The sequence below is a fragment of the Mytilus californianus genome, unplaced genomic scaffold (genome assembly GCF_021869535.1).
Source record: "Mytilus californianus isolate M0D057914Y unplaced genomic scaffold, xbMytCali1.0.p SCAF_1, whole genome shotgun sequence".
In the NCBI taxonomy this organism is placed as follows: Eukaryota; Metazoa; Mollusca; class Bivalvia; order Mytilida; family Mytilidae; genus Mytilus; species Mytilus californianus.
Window position 1 is genome coordinate 101,365,910 of NW_026262581.1, and position 20,186 is coordinate 101,386,095.

The 20,186-nt window shown below is 31.5% G+C and overlaps 1 protein-coding gene across 1 annotated transcript; it reads left to right on the forward strand.

The window, feature by feature from the left end:
- Nucleotides 1-669: 669 nt before the first annotated feature.
- On the forward strand, nucleotides 670-17,166 carry LOC127728022 (plexin domain-containing protein 2-like). Its single transcript, XM_052235164.1, has 14 exons — nucleotides 670-832; nucleotides 1,631-1,728; nucleotides 2,663-2,785; nucleotides 3,408-3,477; nucleotides 5,182-5,307; nucleotides 5,629-5,682; nucleotides 6,642-6,706; nucleotides 6,912-6,996; nucleotides 9,497-9,595; nucleotides 11,062-11,204; nucleotides 11,828-12,043; nucleotides 14,523-14,559; nucleotides 15,027-15,157; nucleotides 15,811-17,166. Exons 1-14 carry the CDS (start codon nucleotides 796-798, stop codon nucleotides 15,919-15,921), a joined length of 1,395 nt encoding a protein of 464 aa, XP_052091124.1. The 5' UTR covers nucleotides 670-795; the 3' UTR covers nucleotides 15,922-17,166.
- The last annotated feature ends 3,020 nt before the right edge of the window (nucleotides 17,167-20,186 follow it).

Here is a 20,186-nt window from a genome sequence, read left to right on the forward strand (position 1 = left end):
CTCCTTGAAACAGGCCAACTACGTGTCCATCAGAGGGTTGTTGCATTACACTAACCGTATTGAGGCATCAAATTTAAAGTCCGCATGCCAACTGGACGTGGCTACAAATTTAACCACCCCGAACAATCACATGAACGCACAACTTTAGCAATGGTTTTGCCTCCGGAACGGGAGATTTCCAGAAATGACCATAGTTTATACCCTAGTCAACGCTTAGGGTTAATATTTTTTAAGACGCGGTAGTTTATTTGTATGGGACATGAATAAAAAATTTAAAATACCTGTTTGGTTTTTAGTTCTCTATAAAAGTAGACTTCTATACCATACGAAAGGTTTTTTTTATATAAAAAAAAACTTGTCCTTAATGAACGGTTTATCATAATATTACAGCGATGGCTATGTCAACATATATAGCTATTGTTGCTAAAATTAAATGAATTGTATTTGTCAGTTTTCTCTTGACAACACTAAATAGCATCTCCTAAAAATCTAACCATTTCAAAGTCATATGAACAAAGCTACATGACATCATCGACAATTATAAAATATAATGATAAAACGTAAGATGATATGAACGTTATTTTCATAACTTGATTTTTATGTACTAAAATAGACTTCAATTATTATTTGAATATATTTATGTATTATACGCAATACCCGTCAAGCATAACATGTTAAAGTGGTGTGTTCTGCAAGGACAATTGCGTTTTATTTTTAAAATAGATAATATCACATAGAAAACTTTTTCATAACAGAAGATTTATATCATACTTGTTAAGTTGATATTGGTGTACAATGGAGTTTCTGTTATATTTTTGTTTTAGTTTTGCATGTAAGTAAATAGAGTAAAAGTTATTGTATAATTATAAAATGGACAATGTTCCTTTCGAACAGGGACTATTTCCAAGATGACCTGTGTTGTAAACAACTGTTTACTCTGCTCTACCATCTAATGAACAACGTCCCTTCGAACAGGAAACATTTCGTAGAAGACTTGTGCTGTAACTCATGAAATAACTGACCACTAGGTTTTAAACTGATTTGATCTTCTCATAATGTCCCCATTTAAAGCGGTATGGAAATTGTCTGTTCAATCTCCTTGTTCTCATCTTTTCACAGTTAACGGAACTATTTATCAACTTATTCTAAGTTTAAATCACTGTTCAATGAACGGTTTTATTTTTATTTATTTTTACGTAGAAAAAATGCTTATACAATCTTTATTTTATGTATTGCTGCATTATTATTTGTAAACGTATTTATTGTGTTTATGCATGTAGATTTTTTTTGTTATATTGCACCTCTTTGTTACTCTTCTACAATAGGTTAAAATATTCACAAGATACAATGTTATCAGATGAAAGATTGAATAATTTTAACTGCTTAATAAAAAGGTGTTTTGAAAGAATCAAACTTCTTGCATCAGCACTATAAGTTAACTTCTGCTTAACTGAGTGAACATTTGCAAACTTTTTAAAAGTCTTTTGAGTTTACAATGTTTATCAAATGTTTATCATTTTTATTAAGTAGAGCAAAAAAAAAAATGAAAGAAGTAATACCCGTTATGAATATTAAAAATAAATCAGACAGAAAGCTATCGAAAATATATATAATATGTTTTACTTTACAGTCGTTGTTATGTCAACAAATCTTGGTCCAAACAAGGTCATTTACAAGGGACATAATATTGTAAAAAGACAAGAAGCACCACCAGACAATACAACAACGGTAATTGAAAATACACCAATCATTCAACCAAGTTTATGTCATTTTAGCTGTTCTGATAAGAATAGAAAATGAAAGGATATGGAGTAAATGTACATGGGACAAAATCGCACACAATACATAGAAAACATAGAAAATTAGGCCCATTTTGTTAGTGATGCTTATAAATATTTTGGAGCGTTCTGCTCTTCAAACTTTGTTATCGAGCGTGCTGATTAAGTTTATTCTAGAACACGTTTCCTATTACCTCAAATTGGTATCATGTTTACATTTATGGGTAAAGCTTAGAATTGTTTAGACGTTATGTGAAAAGTAACAAACAAACTACAATTGTATACTGATAAAAATGTAAAGGCGCCTATGTTTGTAAAAGTCATCTTAAGCAAAAAAATTTTTTTGGATAAGACATTGGCTCATATCTAAATATCAAAAAAATATTTTTCCTGTTTGTTTTTTCAGTTTTGTTTGAAGTCTGAAACATATGAAAGATTCAATTTAAATATATACATATATTATATATACTAATATCTGACCGACTTTGTCATGAAAACACAAACCAGGATGTTATCTGATAGATTTTCGTATTCAAAGGTAAAACACGCCCTTCTCATAAATTTTCCTTTAGCGTGTTTGATAAATGTGTATTTTGTAAATATAAACATCTATTTCCTGATTTGTGATGTAATTGTTTCCCTTGTAACAAACAACTTCCAATTCGTAAGTCTTCACGAATTATGCATTTTATTTGTGATGATTTTAAGATTTAGTCAATCCAATGTTAAATGCCTTAAGTTTAAGTTAATGCAATTTAACATGTCTTATTTCGTAAATCTGAAAATATATTTGAAATATTAAAAATGTGATTGGTATTTTCTTATAAAAGCGGATGGTCGATAACTCTTGACTTAGTGTATATATTGCTATTTTTTAAATTCAGATTTCAGATCACCATGATTATTACACATCTAAAATTATATCCGATCCAGATGGTGCCTACTGGAATGAACTGGAAGGACACACGAGACATATACTATCCAATGACCATCGCCGCAAATATTCGGTAATAATTAACCATGTTGATGCGCGACCTTATACTAAGTTTGACGCATTTGCAACACTGATGGAAGTATTGAATTTATTTCTCTTATTTTTTCTTTCGTCATCATCCCTTTTCACTACTTTTAAGCACTTCTCCCTTTTCAATATTGTCCCCTCATTTTCACCTCACCTCATCTTCTTTCACAAATGTTCTTTAGATTTCAATAATCATCCACATCCATCTCATCTATGTTGATAAGTTACAAAACATGTTCGTATTCTTATGAAGAACACTTTTACAGAAAGTGTTTGAATGATAAAACTACCATTGTAACCATTTTAAACATTAATTTTTCATTTTTGGTAAATTTATTTGTTGGGTTTGTTGAAAATATTGTCAATTTTTACGTATGTTTAAAAAGGGAGTTTGCCAAAACGTTATTCTATCAGCATAGTCCAGGAAATACGGGACGTCGAAAACAGCGAAACTTAGTATTTTTACAAGCTTCAAACATATATTAGTGATAAAAACTCCGTCAATGTGCGCTGGAAATATTTTTTTGAGTGTTAAGATATTTAACACACTGACTGTAATCCTTTTTTTCAAATGTTCCAAGAAAAATGTGTTATTTTTTTCATTCCAGTTTATATGGATTTCATTTAAATTTCCTTTCTATGGACGTCCAATATATAGATTTGCAATTACCACACAAGGTAAGCATTGAATAGACTGATTTTAATCAGTAATCAGAATTTGATTTTATCTTTACAGTCATACTTTCAACTTGCTCCACCAAACGCATTTTGCGTTTTTCGACTTTTCAAGAATTGTTGTTTCGACATACTCGAATGGTGTCCAAGGTTACCGTTTATTGCCTTCGTTATAATACATGACAATTCAAAAAGGAAAATTTATTACACTAAGCGAACCACAAACAACTTCATTCAACCTATATTAAGAAAACAGCAGACAGTTGTCTTTCTATTTTTGCTCATGCGGTTCCCATAAGTTAGGATGTTTGTTTACCTTACCTTACCTTACCTTATCCATTGATTTTCTACCATGTTCAGGAAAATTAAATGTCAGTGTGATATGAATATACCTTGCTTTGCAGGGTAAGCATCTTCTTCAATGCATCCATTACTCGCCATGCGAATTCACACTAAGTAAAAATATAACAATCGGGAATACAGGATACAATTGGTAAAATTACAGATCAGATGACTATACTGGTACATTTTTGTATCCAAAGATCCACAATGTAAGACCGCGAAAACATGTCGCTAGTGAATTGAGACACTGACAAAACGACAAATCGTATCGGTCAACCAATTCGTGACCGTAAAACTTTTGTAATGTCGAAGATTTCAGTCGTTCTTTCTCATAACTCTATCGGCGAAGTTTTTGAGTAAGGAGCACACCCGTGCTAAGTATGAATATTGTGAACATGCACGAGCGTAACTTAAATATTTACACGCCGTACGAAGGAACAGAGGGTTACTGAGCTACTGCTGAGAAATGGGAAGTTGACAATTAAAAAATTGAAATCATCATGTTTGTCATAGATTTTAGTTTGAAGTCGTCCATTTGCGTCAATATCAAAGAAAAGATCAAGATATGAAGCAGACCTTCTTCTTTTGGTAGTATCCTTAATTTCAAGTTCACTAGAATATATAAAATGCAATCACTCATTAAAATATGGGTTACTGAATTACAGAACATCATCAATTTATCTGAAAGTGAAATTAAAGAACTTTGCAAGATACTTTTATTTTTTGTATTTGAGAAGGTTCTGTATGAATTATGCGTCATACGAGTTCAAAAAAAAAGTCGACCAGTAGTAATGCACAGCTAGTATCCATTGACAGGCTGTCAATAGATTTACAAAAAAACAATTATTTTAAAGGTGTATTTAACGAAACATTTACGTAAAAAAAAATTGGTATTTACGAAATCTAGATTTTACGCATATAATTAGAAAGTCATAATAGTCAAAAGGCTTTACTATAGGTAATATTCAATATAAACATTCACAATATATTTTGTGGAATAAAATCTTAGAAGGAAAAATGTCACATGACATCATTTGTTCTTTGTGTTTACAATAGTGTTCAAAACGGACTATTTGAATTTGGTATCGAAAAAAGGATAACAACACTTACAAAAAGTTTGAAAGAATATATTTTTCCTTAATGTATATACTAGGTTTGTTTATTTGTAGTATATGATTAAACTCGTGTTGGATAAATAACTGCAATTATTAAGTTGAATTGAAGATTTGCTGAAGTCGAAACTAGATTACAGAATTTATATCTTACAATCAATTTAGCGTACCTTCAAGATACCCTTTCTTATTACCAATATAGATTCACAGACAGTCTTTCATTCCCTTTATGACGATATCTTTTTTTTTTCAGGATTTCTTTATATGAGTAATTTCACCCACCCGAAGTTAGACTGGACTTTTACCCACTATATTGCTCCATTAATGGGAAACTTTGATACCATTGGAAATGACTCAGAAATTTTGTACAAAGACGATGGTAATTTCTTTAATGTAAAAAGTCAAATATATGACTACATGTCCGAATTGAAACGGTGTAATTACATTTGTATTATATCTAAACATAGAGTTATCCAATGAATTCGTGGTATTTAGAATGAGGTCGATTTAAGACTTCACTGTGCGTAGGCAGAAGTACAATTTATAATCATAAATCGGTGAAAAACAGACATACTTGGCCAAAACGAAAAACGAAAAAATACACACAACCTAAGCACACAACAGTCAAATTGATAGACGTAATAAATTAATATTACAAAAATCTGTACTATAGTTTTTTCTCTCTTTATTTTGACTGTAGGACACAGTTTTGTAGTAGAATGGAGGAATGTTGAACTGAATGATCAACCTGAGAGTAAGTTATAAAGAATTGAACGGCATTGTAATATAAGTTTGTTGACAGGTGATCATAACTTCCAAAAACTAATATATTTAAGTGCACACAAAGTGAAATTGGTTTTGATTGTTGGTTGCTTTACGCCGCATTAGCACAACAAGGCTATATCGCGGCGAAAGTGAAATTTGGAAAAAAGTCCCCTTCATTCTAATTTCCAAGTGAAATTGGAAATTAGAATGTAGGGGATAAGTTTACAAGGACGAGGAATTTAAAACTAAACTCAATAAAAAATATTTGTATATGTACGAAAATTTATGGAAAGGCGGAAAGAAAAGGGAAGCCTTAAAATTACAGCTGTAGACAATACAAACTCACATTGAATGCATATTCAAGTTATACTGAATCTGGGTTTCAGTGTCCTTAATTAATCTTTGTTTATTTTTGGACGTGTGTGTTAAGTTAAAAAAAAATATCCATGTTGGCACATTGTGTGGCTCAGATAAATCTTACTATCAAATAGGTGCACTAGATTAAATTTTCAGGTAGGCAAAATCATTTTTAAATTGTTGGTTTTGTTTATTCAGTACATTTAGCCACTGTCTCGGCTATTGAGTGGTGAAATATAATATATAGTAGAGTTGCAATTAATGGAAAAATATTTAAAAAAAAAAAGAAAAAGAAAAAATTATCTAACATTATATATCACAAGTAATATATTGCCATCCTTTACGATTTATTGAAAAAAAATACATACAGTACAGTATTTAGTTTTCTATGTTGTGTTTTGTGTGCTATTGTTTGTCTGTTTGTCTTTTTCTTTTTAAGTCATGGCGTTGTCAGTTTATTTTCGACATGAGTTTGAATGTTCCTTTGGTATCTTTCGCCTCTCTTTTATATGCCCGTATTATACGTATTTCTTAATAATTTGTTTAATTATTTGAAAAAAATTCAAGGCAACAACATTTTTTATTTAACAGAAGGACCTTATACCTACCAGACGACACTGTTTGAAAATGGGACAATATTGTTTGCATATAAATCAGTAAGTTTCTTGGACATTGCACATACATTCACATTAAAGAATACGAAATAAACTTAATAAATACCAAGAATTGAAAGCTGAACTCTGCTTACAACATAGAAAAGTACAAGAAAAATAACATGCATATATAAACAAATATAGTATTTACGATTATTTTACGACAATCAATAATAGAGTTATATGAAGATCTTCTTTGTCATTATAGGTTCCCGATACCGACATATTTGGTAAACTCTGGCCAGTAAAGGTTGGTGTTTCTGATGCGTTTTACTTTGATCGTGATTCACCATGTAAGTACATGGAATACAATACAGGTGTCCTATTACAAGTATATGATACCAATTTAAGTGCGCAAAAACACATGTTTCTTGAATAATCTTCAGTTCTATAAACCGTCAAAAATAATTTATTTAAAACAAAATTGTATGTGTAGCAGCTGATTTTACACCACAATCTGTTATACGAATTAACAACAATTTTTTGCTAAAAAAATAATTTGTTAAAAAGTTCCCAATGTGGTCTCTATATAGTACAGTGTGGTGGGAGGTATACTTTATCATCAGAACAAGGTAGAATTTAATTTTCACTTAACTGGAGTACTATTCATTAGTATACATGTACAAAGAGTAGTGACTTGCAAATGATGAACCCTTTTGATATTCATGTTGTATATAAAAAAAAAATAAGTGTTAACTGTTAAAATAGACATGCATCGTTTCAGTGGAAACTTGCATACTCGAAATCTTTGAATTGGTCATTTTAGATTTCAATACAAATGTATATTTGCGACAGAAACTAAACAAAAAAATGCCTGTGTTTGATGCGAAAGGTATTAGCGTTGGAGAAGTACATATCTCAATCACATCATATTGTGATGCTAATTGTAAATTGTGCGTAATTTTTAAACCATAATTCATTTTAACTTATTTGGAATTATATATATCTCAATAAGATTTTGAAAGGATAATTACTTTTTGTTTTTGGTCTATAACAATTTATTAATCAAGCAAATACAATTTAATTAATAAAGTTCTCAAACAGTATACAAATAAGTATTGATAGAAATATCGAACTCCATGGTACATTTTTAAGATGGGGGAAGTCCAAATATTTTGACAAACCAAAACCCTTGACTATATCAATCGAAGGAACGAATGGAAAACAACTGTTATATTCCTGACCTCATAAGGGCATTTTCTGAAGAAAATGGTAGGTAAAAACCTGGTTTTATAGCTAGCTAAACTTCCTATTTGTATGTCAGTTGTTTATAGTTCTGTTATATTGACAAAATTGGATGAGCAACCCAAATAGACATAATGGTAAACGTTACAATTATTGGGATCCAGCAGCCAAAACATACATCACAGACATACACCGACTTATTTCAAAATACGAACAAACATACAAATAAATCTGACAAAAACGACAACAAAACAGTTTTTGGTGCGGGAGTTTCTCGCTGCATTGAAGACCCATTGGTGGCCTTCGGCTGTTGTCTGCTCTATGGTCGGGTTGTTGTCTCTTTGACACATTCCCCATTTCCATTCTCAATTTTATTTGTAATTGATAGTACAGTATAGTAGCACATAATTTATGCTTTTCAACATCGTACTTTATTTGGCCTTTTTAATTTTTTTGATTCGACCGTCACTGATGAGTCTAATGTAGACAAAACGCGTGTCTAGCGTACAAATTTTTAATTCTGGTATCTATGATGAGTCTATTTACAACCACTGGGTCGATGCCGCTGCTGTTGGATGTTTCCTCCCCGAGGGTATCACCATCTCGGTAGTCAGCACTTTTGTGTTGACATGAATTATCATTGATATGGTCATAAGTATATATTAACTATTTACATTTGTATTTTTCGAAATACTAAGGATTTTCTACCCCATGAATAGATTATGTTAGCTGTATTTGACAAAACCTTTCGGAATTTTGGGTCCTCAATGCTCTCAACTTCGTACTTTATTGGGCTTTTTTAACATTTTTGATGCGAGCGTCACTATGAGTCTTTAGTAGATGAAACGCGCGTCTGGCGAACACAAATTTTAATTCTGGTATCTATGATGAGTTTATTTACAATCATTGGGTCGATGCCACTGCTGGTAGATGTTTCCTCCCTGAGGGTATCTTCAGCCCAGTAGTTAGCACCTCTGTGTTGACAAGAATTATCATATATATGGTGTTTTATTTTGTTTTTATCGAGCGACACTGATTAGTCTTTTGTAGACGAAACGCGCGTCTGCAGTACAAAATTTTAATCCTGGTATCTATGATGAGTTTATTCATATATACGTTTCCGAAAAAGTATAAATTAAGTAAATTACGAAGGGTAAACAAAATGAAAAAAAAAACACTATAAAATTGACGTCGTGGCAATAGTACCTCCGGACCCACCCGCATCAGGAACGCCCAAAGCCAAAATCCCTATACCCAAATGTAGCTTTAAGGTATTAAGTAAAATAAACAACATGATTCAAAACCTGAACTTCATCATGTAATTTCTAACATTTATAAAAGTCAAAAGGACTATAAAGACTTTTGTAAGAAAGCATGCACACAAGGAATAAGGATCGTTGTGGTAGATAACAGTTTGTTTTTAATGTATTTAACTTAAGTTTCATGCATTATTACATATTATACTAGACACAGATAGACATTGAAATGTACAACAAACATTTTATATCTGTTTAAAGGAGTTATGTTTACAAAAATTATCCACATTAGAGTGCTCATAAAACTGTGAACAAAGATATTCTATGTATTAGCATTTCGTTTCTTTTTTAGTTGGCGGATATACAAGATTTATAGTTCGCTACCATCTAATAAATTTAAACGTGACATATCTTACTAACAACACTGCTGTTGTGTTAGATCCTTTACCGAGTAAGTCCATAATATTTGATATTAAAATATATTACCTACTCTTTGTTTTGCATTATCAAATTTCTATATTTAAACAAAACAAATCATATAACATTAAAAAGATCTGATAAGTTACAAAATTGATTTATTCGCCAGGTTGATATTCCGCATTGTTTAATCCTTTCCATAACATTTTATTTCTAACCATTTCAATTTATGTAACTGCTGAAAGCTTTTCATGTTATTTACTTCGTGTTTCTCCTGTTTAATTGACCTCAAATTATACTGGTATTTGTCGGCATATCAGTTTGACATGCACAACAAGTACAAAAAATCTACAAAACAATTATATGTGCAGTTCAATTGTCTTTTTGTATTTACATTTTAGCAGCACATTTTTTTTGGAGGAAAAAAGGGGTGGAAGATACCAAGGGTACATTCAAAACTAATAAGTCGAAGACAAACTCAGAACGCCATGGCAAAAAACGAAAGACGACAAGAAGATCGTTAAGTCCACCAAACACTACATAGAAAACTTAACACTGACCAACAGGAACCGCACCAAAAACTGGGAGGTACATGCAAAATGTATCCTACTCGATTCCTATCCATGTTAACGGGAGTTATATTTAGTTGCTCCTTAAAATGAACCTTTCCAACCAATGGTTCCTTTCAGTTATTTAATAAGAATAAAGAGCTGCCTTCATGCATGAATAGGTTGATAATTGCAAAACATCTGAGCGTTAGATGACCGTAGATATTTTCATTAGACTTTATTTTTTCCAACCCGCTCCTTATATTCTCAAGACGTCATATTTCGGTAATCCGAATTCGACATGAAATAGATACAGATAGATGTTCTCTTATGTTTAACAATGGGCGGTTTAAAGTACTTTAGTGGGTTAGAGAAGGCGGCTCGTTCTCAAAAATCTGAATCATTTAACAAATCCATTGAATTAACAACAAGCATATTTCCATTCGTATGATTACATTACAGTTATGTAAATTTCTGTATTTTGTTTTTCTAGAACTAATTGTAAGCATATCATAAATCTTGTATGAAAAAAAAACTGAGCCTTCGAATGAATTTGATTAAGTGTCAGTTGTTGTCGTACGTCAAATCTCAAAATCTTTTAATGTTCCGATAATTTAGTGTTGATGTCAGAGCTTTGATTGTTTCGGTTTGATTTATTCACACCTTTCATAATCACAGGACATTTTAGAACTTGAGATATTATATAGGCATCTGTCTATTTTGCCTTTTAGATGTCTTTTGATTATTCTTGTCGTTGGGATTGCCGTCTTGTTAACATATACCCCATATAAAAATTTCATGAAGGAAGACCGTGATGTAGTAATAATTGTCTTAATCGAGCTCGAATGTATGCTCTTATATTTTACAGTTATGGCGTAATTTTTGTTAAGATTACAGATATAAAACATTGACATCTTCTTTAAATATGAGGGTTTTCTCTTCAATATTTTAGCCTGTAATGAAGCAACAACATGTGAAAACTGTACATCACTGAACATTGGGTTTAATTGTTCTTGGTGTCATGCAGCATCAAAATGTTCTAGTGGAATGGACTGGCATCGACAAAATTGGCGGAATAATCGATGTGATGCTAAGGTAAGTCAACAAGTTAATATCGTCGTGAAACTATACTAGAGTGTTAAAAGTTCGATTTATTGAAAACAGGCAAAAGATGATAGTATGTTTGATGTTTCTGTTACTTATTATTTAGTTTTCCATTAATTGATTTCAAAACCAGTTTTTTCCGCATCTGAGCAAAGATAATGTCTGTCTTACTTCTAGTAATGCATTTTTATTGACACTCTTGATATCTCCTTTTTTTTATTAAAACATGTCAGATGTGTAGGTTATTACATAAATTACTATATTTTGGTGGTCGCCATGGATCCCTGCATAATATACTTAAAATAGGCTTTATCATTCAAACTATTTATTCTACATATTGTAGATCCTCCTCACTTTTATATCTTTTCTCAGTCTATGTGAACATGTCGACATTCTGCCTTTCAAACATGATTCCTACGACAACAGTTATAGACCCAAACGATTTTTTATTTGCATTCATTTCATCTTGCATGCAACAATTTGTTTGTTGAAGCCATCATTGAATGAATGAAGCCTCGAGATATCGTTCGGTTGATGTCTTATTGACTAATTCATAAAATCTTCCTTTCTTTCTTCATTCATATTATTTAATTTTGAAACGTGCATTGATACAGGCTGTTGATACACCCGAGCAGTGCCCTATACCAACAAAGATACCAACAACAACCACAAGTAAACCAACGACACCAGCTACTCCTACTAAGCCAACGACTATAATTTCGACCAAACCTTCAGCAATAACAGCAAAGCCTACGACGACAATAATTACTACAACGACAACAAAGCCGACAACGTCGACATCGACAGAGATTTCATCCACAGCAGCTTCAGTAAGACATTTTAATGTCTTTTACGTTTTAAATCGATATCTTGTTTAGATATTTTTCTCTAATGGTTGATTTTTTTATATAATTAACTTTCAGTTTCAACTTATGAGATAACATATCCCTTTGGTATCTTTCGCCTCTCTTTGGATAGATTTCAGTTCTTCATTGGTCAAAGTTCTATTTTGACGTAAAGTTTTCTCTCCTCAGATTTCGATACGAAAAAAGCTACCCGATAGATAGATCACTTACTTTTTTCAGATATTAATTGAAACAGAAAGATACAGTTTGTTTCTATATCTTCTAAAAATCATGAAATACACAAATTCCTCAACCGTATCTTTTGCGTTATTTTTTTATTCTCGACATATACATTTAATTTTCATTAGTCCAAACGCTCGTCAAGACTCGACTTTTAAATTTGAAAATGTCGATTTGTATTGGAAAAGATGTAAAGGAAAACAATCTTTCTAAAACTTTCCTTTGCAAAAAAAGTTTCGATGCGATCAATTTAGGCAATATCCTTTATCACAAATCAGTTCAATCAAAAAAACCTCTTTACATTAAAGATCAGTTTGTTCCTATCATATCTCATACCTTTACCACACGTGTTGCGACTGAACTTTTTCATTATAAACATGTGCTGCGGAATATCAATATCGACAACTTCAAACCTGATTGCACCGGTGCTAGTTCTCAATTCATATACAATTCGGCTATCGACGTTATTATTAGTGACCTGAAAATATTGAACAACACTTCTTATGAGTGTGTAAACCAAATGGCCGAAATACCGTGAGCCTAGGTACAAAAGTTGGATACACAACTTTAAAGTTCAAATGGATTTAGTCGAGGATTATGCTAGACAATGGACCACTAGTTATCTCGAAAATAAAGACGTGAATAATCATTCCGAGTAGATTAAGGCTTTGAGATAGTTGATACAAATTAGAATTTAACTGAATTGGTCTATGAAAAACTCTAGTTACATTTATCTTCAAAGACCCAAATATTACTCAACACCTGTTCTCCTTCCATGCAAAATATGTTGTTGTCCCCACAGATAAAGCCCAGATCAACATCTGTTTTGTGTTAATCACAATGCATAAACTGCTTGATATGCTGCGGAAATATGTATTGATATTAAAAGAGAAAATTCTGAACAATCATAGGTCAGTTTTATGTTCATCGGAATTTCAACCAAAGACGAAGAACTGAATCTTCTTTCACTGAACTGGATACCGAAATTACGCAAGTGTCCTTATATACAACGTTATATTTATAGGTCTGCGAAGTGCTTCACGAAACTTCGTTCCAAACAATTAATATCAATATTATCAGCAATCAGAGTTACTGTGAAACTACCTACTCTAGTGGTGGTGAGAATAAGAGGTGGATACTGAAAAAATATGAAGACCTGTTGAGAACATTCAATATAAGTCTCTTTCCTCCTGCAATAATATAAATGAAGGCGACAGTAGTTTACCGATGTTCAAATCTCGTAGATCGATTAGGAAGTTATAAATCAAGGATAACAAACAAAAACTCTCATGAACTCCAAAAGGAACGAGATCTGGTGCGTCAACAGGGTAAGCGTCTCCTGCTAGGCATGCATCAACCGCCATGGGAAATAACACTCAGTCAAATAGTTATCAAAGGTACCAGGATTATAATTTAATACGCCAGACGCGCGTTTCGTCTACATAAGACTCATCAGTGACGCTCAAATCAAAATAGTTATAAAGTCAAAATGTCACAATCGGGAGTACTTTGTAATAAAAAACACTCTAATTCAAACAAAAAGTCAAAAAAGCATTAAGAAGCTTGATGTTCTATTGACAACATAGTGTTTACGATTTGATGACGCATATTTTAGCAAACAATCGAAAATCCTATGGGAATCAAAAGTGCTCCTTTTCTTGTCGACTTGTTCTTTTATTCATATGAGACAAACTTCACACAAAAGCTTTTAGGAAGAATGAAGAGAATCCAGTATTATCCTTTAACTTTACTTTATGAATCTAAACCAAAAAAGCGGTTTTCAGATATAAGGATCAATGAGTTGTTGTTTGTCTAATTTGCCTCTAAATATGTAAGCCAAAGATACAGGATGGGGGGGGGGACATTTTGGTACCAATTGCTGTTTCAATAATTTGTAAATATTGAACTTCATTGTGAGGTCAGCATGTTTGATGTGTTTCAATTTTCTGACTTTCAAGGTCATGTTTGCTCCGTTTTTATTGATGGTTGTTTGTTTATTTTGTATTCTTTATATCTTCATGATTCCCTGTTAAACACGAAAAGCTGCGATATCCTGGAAGCTTTACACATTAAACATAAAACTTGTATAATGTTTAAAGAGGTTGTAAATTTAGAACTTAATTTGATCTATTGAAATATATAAAAAACATTATTTCTTAACAAATATACTTGATTTTTGTTCGCTATAATTTTGCCTCTGCATTGTTTCGATTTCTTGATATAGGCTACAGTAGGAAGTGATGCAGTTCGCTCAAAGAAAGGTGAGATTTTACAAAAGAGATTTCATATTTAAACATTTACTTCATTAAAATGGCAATATTACCACCAACTCAATATCTATTGAATCGAAGATAATAAATAATGGCTTTCTGTCATTTTTCACTGTGTGCCTTTCATAATTTTTAATTGTTTGGTATTGAATGTGGTACTTTTTTTTAAAAGATTATTCTTTTTGTTTTGTTCTTGAATTGATTCTAAAAGGACGCTTTAACATAAAGGCTATAAACTTTCTATTTTAATTTTTCAATTACATAGAATATTCAAGAAAACCCCGACGTCTTCTTTACATTTTACATTGACTACTTGCTGATTGATTGAATAAAAAAATATTTATTGCTTATTTGCCCAGGTGGATGGAAGAAAATCTTACCACTGAAAACAAAGAAGGACTAAGATGAACGGATACAATGAAACACTTTACTACTTACATAATACAATTTCTTTTCAGATTCTAAATCGAAAACTGCTGTTGTTGTACCACTCGTTGTTGTTTTGGTAGTAATTTTGATCTTATGTGGTGCTTGGATATTTTATGCACGGACACATCCTAACACGAGATCGGGCATATGGCTGATTGAGGTATGAATTTAAGTTTTGATTTATTTTCAGACGTTAGTATATGAAAAAATTAACGAAAATAAGTAATGAACAAAATCAAGTTATAATTAAAAAAAGCTGGGACTATTGTACTAATATATTATGTCCCTGGAAAAAGCAAGAAGATTTTTAAGAGCAAATTTGATCTAAGAATTTATTGACTTGTGTTTGAAGTTCCATTTTGGTCTTTTTTACCTTTAAGTAATCTTTTTATTGTGTTATTACTTTAATTTCCAACCATCGGGATTTGAACGTACCTTATGAAGTTACATAAAGCTTCTAAAGCACAAAATTAATTAAAAATGTATATCTTTACTTTCTCACTTGATGAATACCACTAAGTGTCCTTAAATGTTTTATTTGCTGAGTTCCTCAGCCGATTTTAGTTTTTAAATATACGTAATGAATGTTGTCTTTTAATTTTTATAAATCAACTTAAATTAAGATAAAGTTGGTCCTTTTGTCTACTGAACTTTTTTCACTAACAAATCAAGAAAAACAATTTGGATGCATCTAATTTTGATTTTGTTGCTGCTAACTATTGTTTGTTTCCTCCCCCATCCCATTCACCGTTAAATCGGAATTTATTTTGTCGAAAACTAACTAACAATTTTTCTTATTTAATTTGATTTCAGCATTCTCCACGGAAGATGAAAGAAAAATTTTCTGGAATATCTTTTTTCAAGAATTCCAAAGAAGAGACTCATTCGAAGTATGGGGTTCAAAGTGATAGCAGTACAGTTTAATAATAGGCATCTAAAATATTGTTAAAACAAATCTTATATAATCAGAAATCGAATGGTTATATTTTGGTATATAAAATATATATGAATATAGCAGGAAATATATTTCTAGAACAAGATCGTTGACAGTGGGAAAAGAGTAACATCAGTAAAACATATCTTAGTGTGGTGTCTTGGTTCAGGTATTCCAAAGAGATTATGTTTTACACACGATGTTAACCACCTAGTATGAACAAAGACGAGATGATCAGAAAAGAGGATACATATAAACAATGCCTGAACTGTTAGTTGGAAAGTAACCGGTGAACTCTCCTTCATTACTCGTTCCAGTTTTTTTTTAACGTGTGAACTGTTAGTTTTAATTCAGATGATGAAGATGGAGATCAGCTAGTTTATGTAAAAAGTTCCGATGCTTAGTAGAAGATATATCTTATGAAGCTGCTTTTTACAGTTATTCTTTAATTATTTCTTAAATTGTTGCTGTTAATGTTGTCACAAGAGACGTACATTTAGGATCGAAAGAAGACTATGTGTTTTATTTGTTTCCATTATTCAAAAATAAGATTCAAGATACATATATAACAAGAAAGTGATTTTTCTCTAACAAAAATTTACATGTAAGATTATTAAGGTATAAATGAAAGCAGTCTTTGTAATTCTTATAAAAGAGAGACGAAAGTTACCAAAGGGACATTCAAACTCATAGTCGAAAATAAACTGACAACGCCATGGTAAAATAAGAAACAGAACAAAGACAAACAACAATACACAAAACAAAACATAGAAAACTAAAGACTGAGCAACCCGAACCCCACCAAAAACCCGGGGATGATCTCATGTGCTTCATAACTCTTATGAATGAAAGGAGGATTTTAATTTCAAATGTTACAGATAGCCTTTTGAGTACTAGTATGGCAGTAAGTCGTCTATCCATACACGAATGTTGACCTATCTTTTTATCTGTGATATTGATTAGAATTGTTTGTTATATTTACTTTAATTAAATTAAATTTATGTAAATTTATATATTTGTATAACCATCTCATGTCTCAAAGTTGGATGTAAGCAATGTATGCAATTTGTTCACTGTTGGAAATATATGTTAATGTTGACGAGTTTCAGATACGGGTAAAAAAAAATGTCGATTATTTTTTAAATCCTCCGACAATATTCACACATTATTTTTGTTTTGGAAACGAAGATTATGGTAAGGATCATACCTTAGTTAAAATAAAATTATCAAATTGATGAATTGTGAAATTTCTATCAAAATGACTTAACTTGCAGATGATAATCTCTAGAAAACCAATCCACATCTTTTCTGGTTAAGTTCAAAGTACTTAACCTGCTGGTATGATATCATACCATCCTATACACTTTATTATCTTACCTCCTAAACATTTCTAGGAATATTATTGGTTAAAAGCGACCGCGTGGAGACCCTGTATATTTCATATGGGGTGAGTAGGCGTGGTTTATTTTAATACACGGTTAGTAGTGGTGTTACGTCCCTTTATGAAAACAACACGGCGTTGAAGAAAAATCTGAATTTAACACGAACAACAGATAAAAAAAATGATGATAAACGATTAAAATAAATTCATAAAACACATTAAAAGCTAACAAGTTGTTATTGTTGGCATTTGTTTTTGTATAGACCAATGGAAGTAGGTTCTTTATATTGAAGACTTGATCACTTTGATAGGCCACTGGTCTAAATACCACATGTTAAGATAGTCGGTAAGATAAATTCGTTACACAGTGTGCTAGTACGAAGCTCTCACCCCATATGGAATTTACTGACCCCATATATATCGTATAAGGTCACTACCAAACTGTAACTAATGATATTGGTTGTTGAAGTACTTCATAAACAGTACAGGGAGACATTTACTGTTGCAATGCCAAGAACAAATCGAACAAAATTTAATTAAAAAAAGGATACATTTTAGTATTGCACCAGCTACAACAGCATACACAACTGCGAAGTGAACATACAGTAAGAAGGAGCCAACTGAACTTCGCGATCAAGGAAAGGAAAACAAACAATAGGAAAGGAAACGTTGTCTCGTTTATCAATAATTTTGGTATGAAAATTACCGTAAGAAATTCTAACATCGAGATCTTGAAAAGGTATCTAGTAAGATTTGATTTACTAAGAATGAGATGAGGTGAATAAATCTTATTTGAATATATAGGCAAATTTGGATTATTTACAGAGAATATATCGTCTGAATATCTGCAGGTATTGTTTCAAAAAATATCTATCAAGTGGTAGAATTGAGATTCATACAAGTAAATAAATAAATCTGCTATACGAGGGGCACAGTTAGTATCAATCATAATATCAATTGCTTGGCGGAATAGTTTATTTCCAATAGGAAACAAAGTAAATAGTACATAAACCAAAGTAGTACTACACATGTAGTGTTGTGTTAGATATGCCATACCTTTCATTGTGAAACAAATTGTTCTATGTAAAAACACGACATTCCCCATATAAAGATAGCATTCTTGTTTCTATATTTATTGGATTTATAAACAAATTAATGACACTTGAAGTGAACAGACTTTTCTGTCATATTACTGAAACAGAAAGTTGAAATGTTTGTTCAATCTACTTACGGGTAACCCGGTAAGTTAATTTTAAATATCAGTTGACATTTTTGCAGACATTTCTGCACTACTAAAATGAAAGGGTTGGAAATCACGCATCACAAATGTGACTTTATATGAAATAACGCTAATTTGGTGATATTATTTTATTGAATCAAAAATTAAACAAGGAATAATTAGAGAAAACGTTTGGTTATTTTACATCTAACTATTTATCAAGCTAAAACGTAACGGATTTTTTTTAGCAAAACAATTTTGTAATCAAACCAATATTTTTATGATAAAAACTTAATAAAAATGTTTTACTATAAAACTGAAGTCACGTTTTTAAACATAATGATAAAGGACATGTGCACCCGTTATAATTTTCATGTTTATTTTTTTACCGGATTTAAAATATTTAGATAATATAAGATGTATTCGGATTTCAGTCTTTTAAGTGTGTTTATGTACTGTAAACTTTGATATATAAACACTAAAGTATATATATTGTAAAGCTTTGATTTTATGTCATTTTTAAATATCTAAAACATTACGAAATCAGAATTTTTTAGGGGGAAAAGGAGGAGGATTGGTTGGTCGAAAACTAGTTTAACCATCGGATAAACCTTGCCAGGTGTTAATGTAAATAATGAGATGTGGTATAATTGGCAATGAGAAAACTATCCATCAGAGACCAAAGGAATAGGATGATGTTTCTGTCTATCAAAAGTTCGGAGCGTCGTAAGTGCATGTCTTTAGCTTTTTCTTGATGTTTTGTCCTATATGGATGTCAGTGTTAATTTCAGATTTTTCATAGTTTCTGATAAATTTCTTCACTACTAATCTAGATACAAGGCTGTTAAGAGTTTTACATATGATCTAGACACTGAGGGATTGGGAGCTTTATATTTGAATTACAGGCAGATTGGTTAAGATCTTTACATATGATCTAGACACTGAGGATATATAAGTTTTACATATTTTCTAGACTTGGAAGGGTTTATAGCTTTACATTTTATTTACATGTAGATCGGTTAAGAGCTTTACATATTTTCTAGACATGGAGGGGTTTATAGCTTTACATATGATTTACATGCAGATTGGTTAAGAGTTTTGCATATGATCTAGACACGGAGGGGTTTAGAGCTTTACATATGATTTAAATACAGGTGGGTTAAGAGCTTTGCATATGATCTAGTCACGAAGGGGTTAAGAGCTTTTCATATGACTTACATGCAGATGGGTTAAGAGAGCTTTACATATGATCTAGAAATTTGTCTTCTCTTGGAGCGATTAAGAGCTTTATATATAACCTGGACACATGTTTTTAGTTACATAGTCTGGACAATAAAATTTACACGAGAACAAATAAGCCTTTGTGATTTGTAATACATGATAATTCTAATATCATTATACTAGTAATAGGGACAAAAAAGTCAAAAGTGAAACATGGTTTCTGGAATGACACTATAACGTCGATTACAGATTCAATAATGCATCCGATTATATTTGAAGAGATGACAATTTAACCCGCTTAGTCTGAAGCGAAATCTGGTATGATAAATTTCCCCAGCTCCAGCACCGAAGGAGAAATATTTAGGAACAAGTGGAACAGCATAGAAGTCAGTAAGTTGACCCTTTAATACGGAAAGAGATTTGATACCGTCCGG

Coding starts and splice junctions, on each gene's coding strand:
- LOC127728022 (XM_052235164.1), top strand. CDS start 796: ATGGAGTTTCTGTTATATTTTTGTTTTAGTTTTGCAT. Junction 5,683..6,641: donor ACTGAATGATCAACCTGAGA/GTAAGTTATAAA, acceptor TTTATTTAACAG/AAGGACCTTATACCTACCAG. Junction 15,158..15,810: donor CGGGCATATGGCTGATTGAG/GTATGAATTTAA, acceptor ATTTGATTTCAG/CATTCTCCACGGAAGATGAA.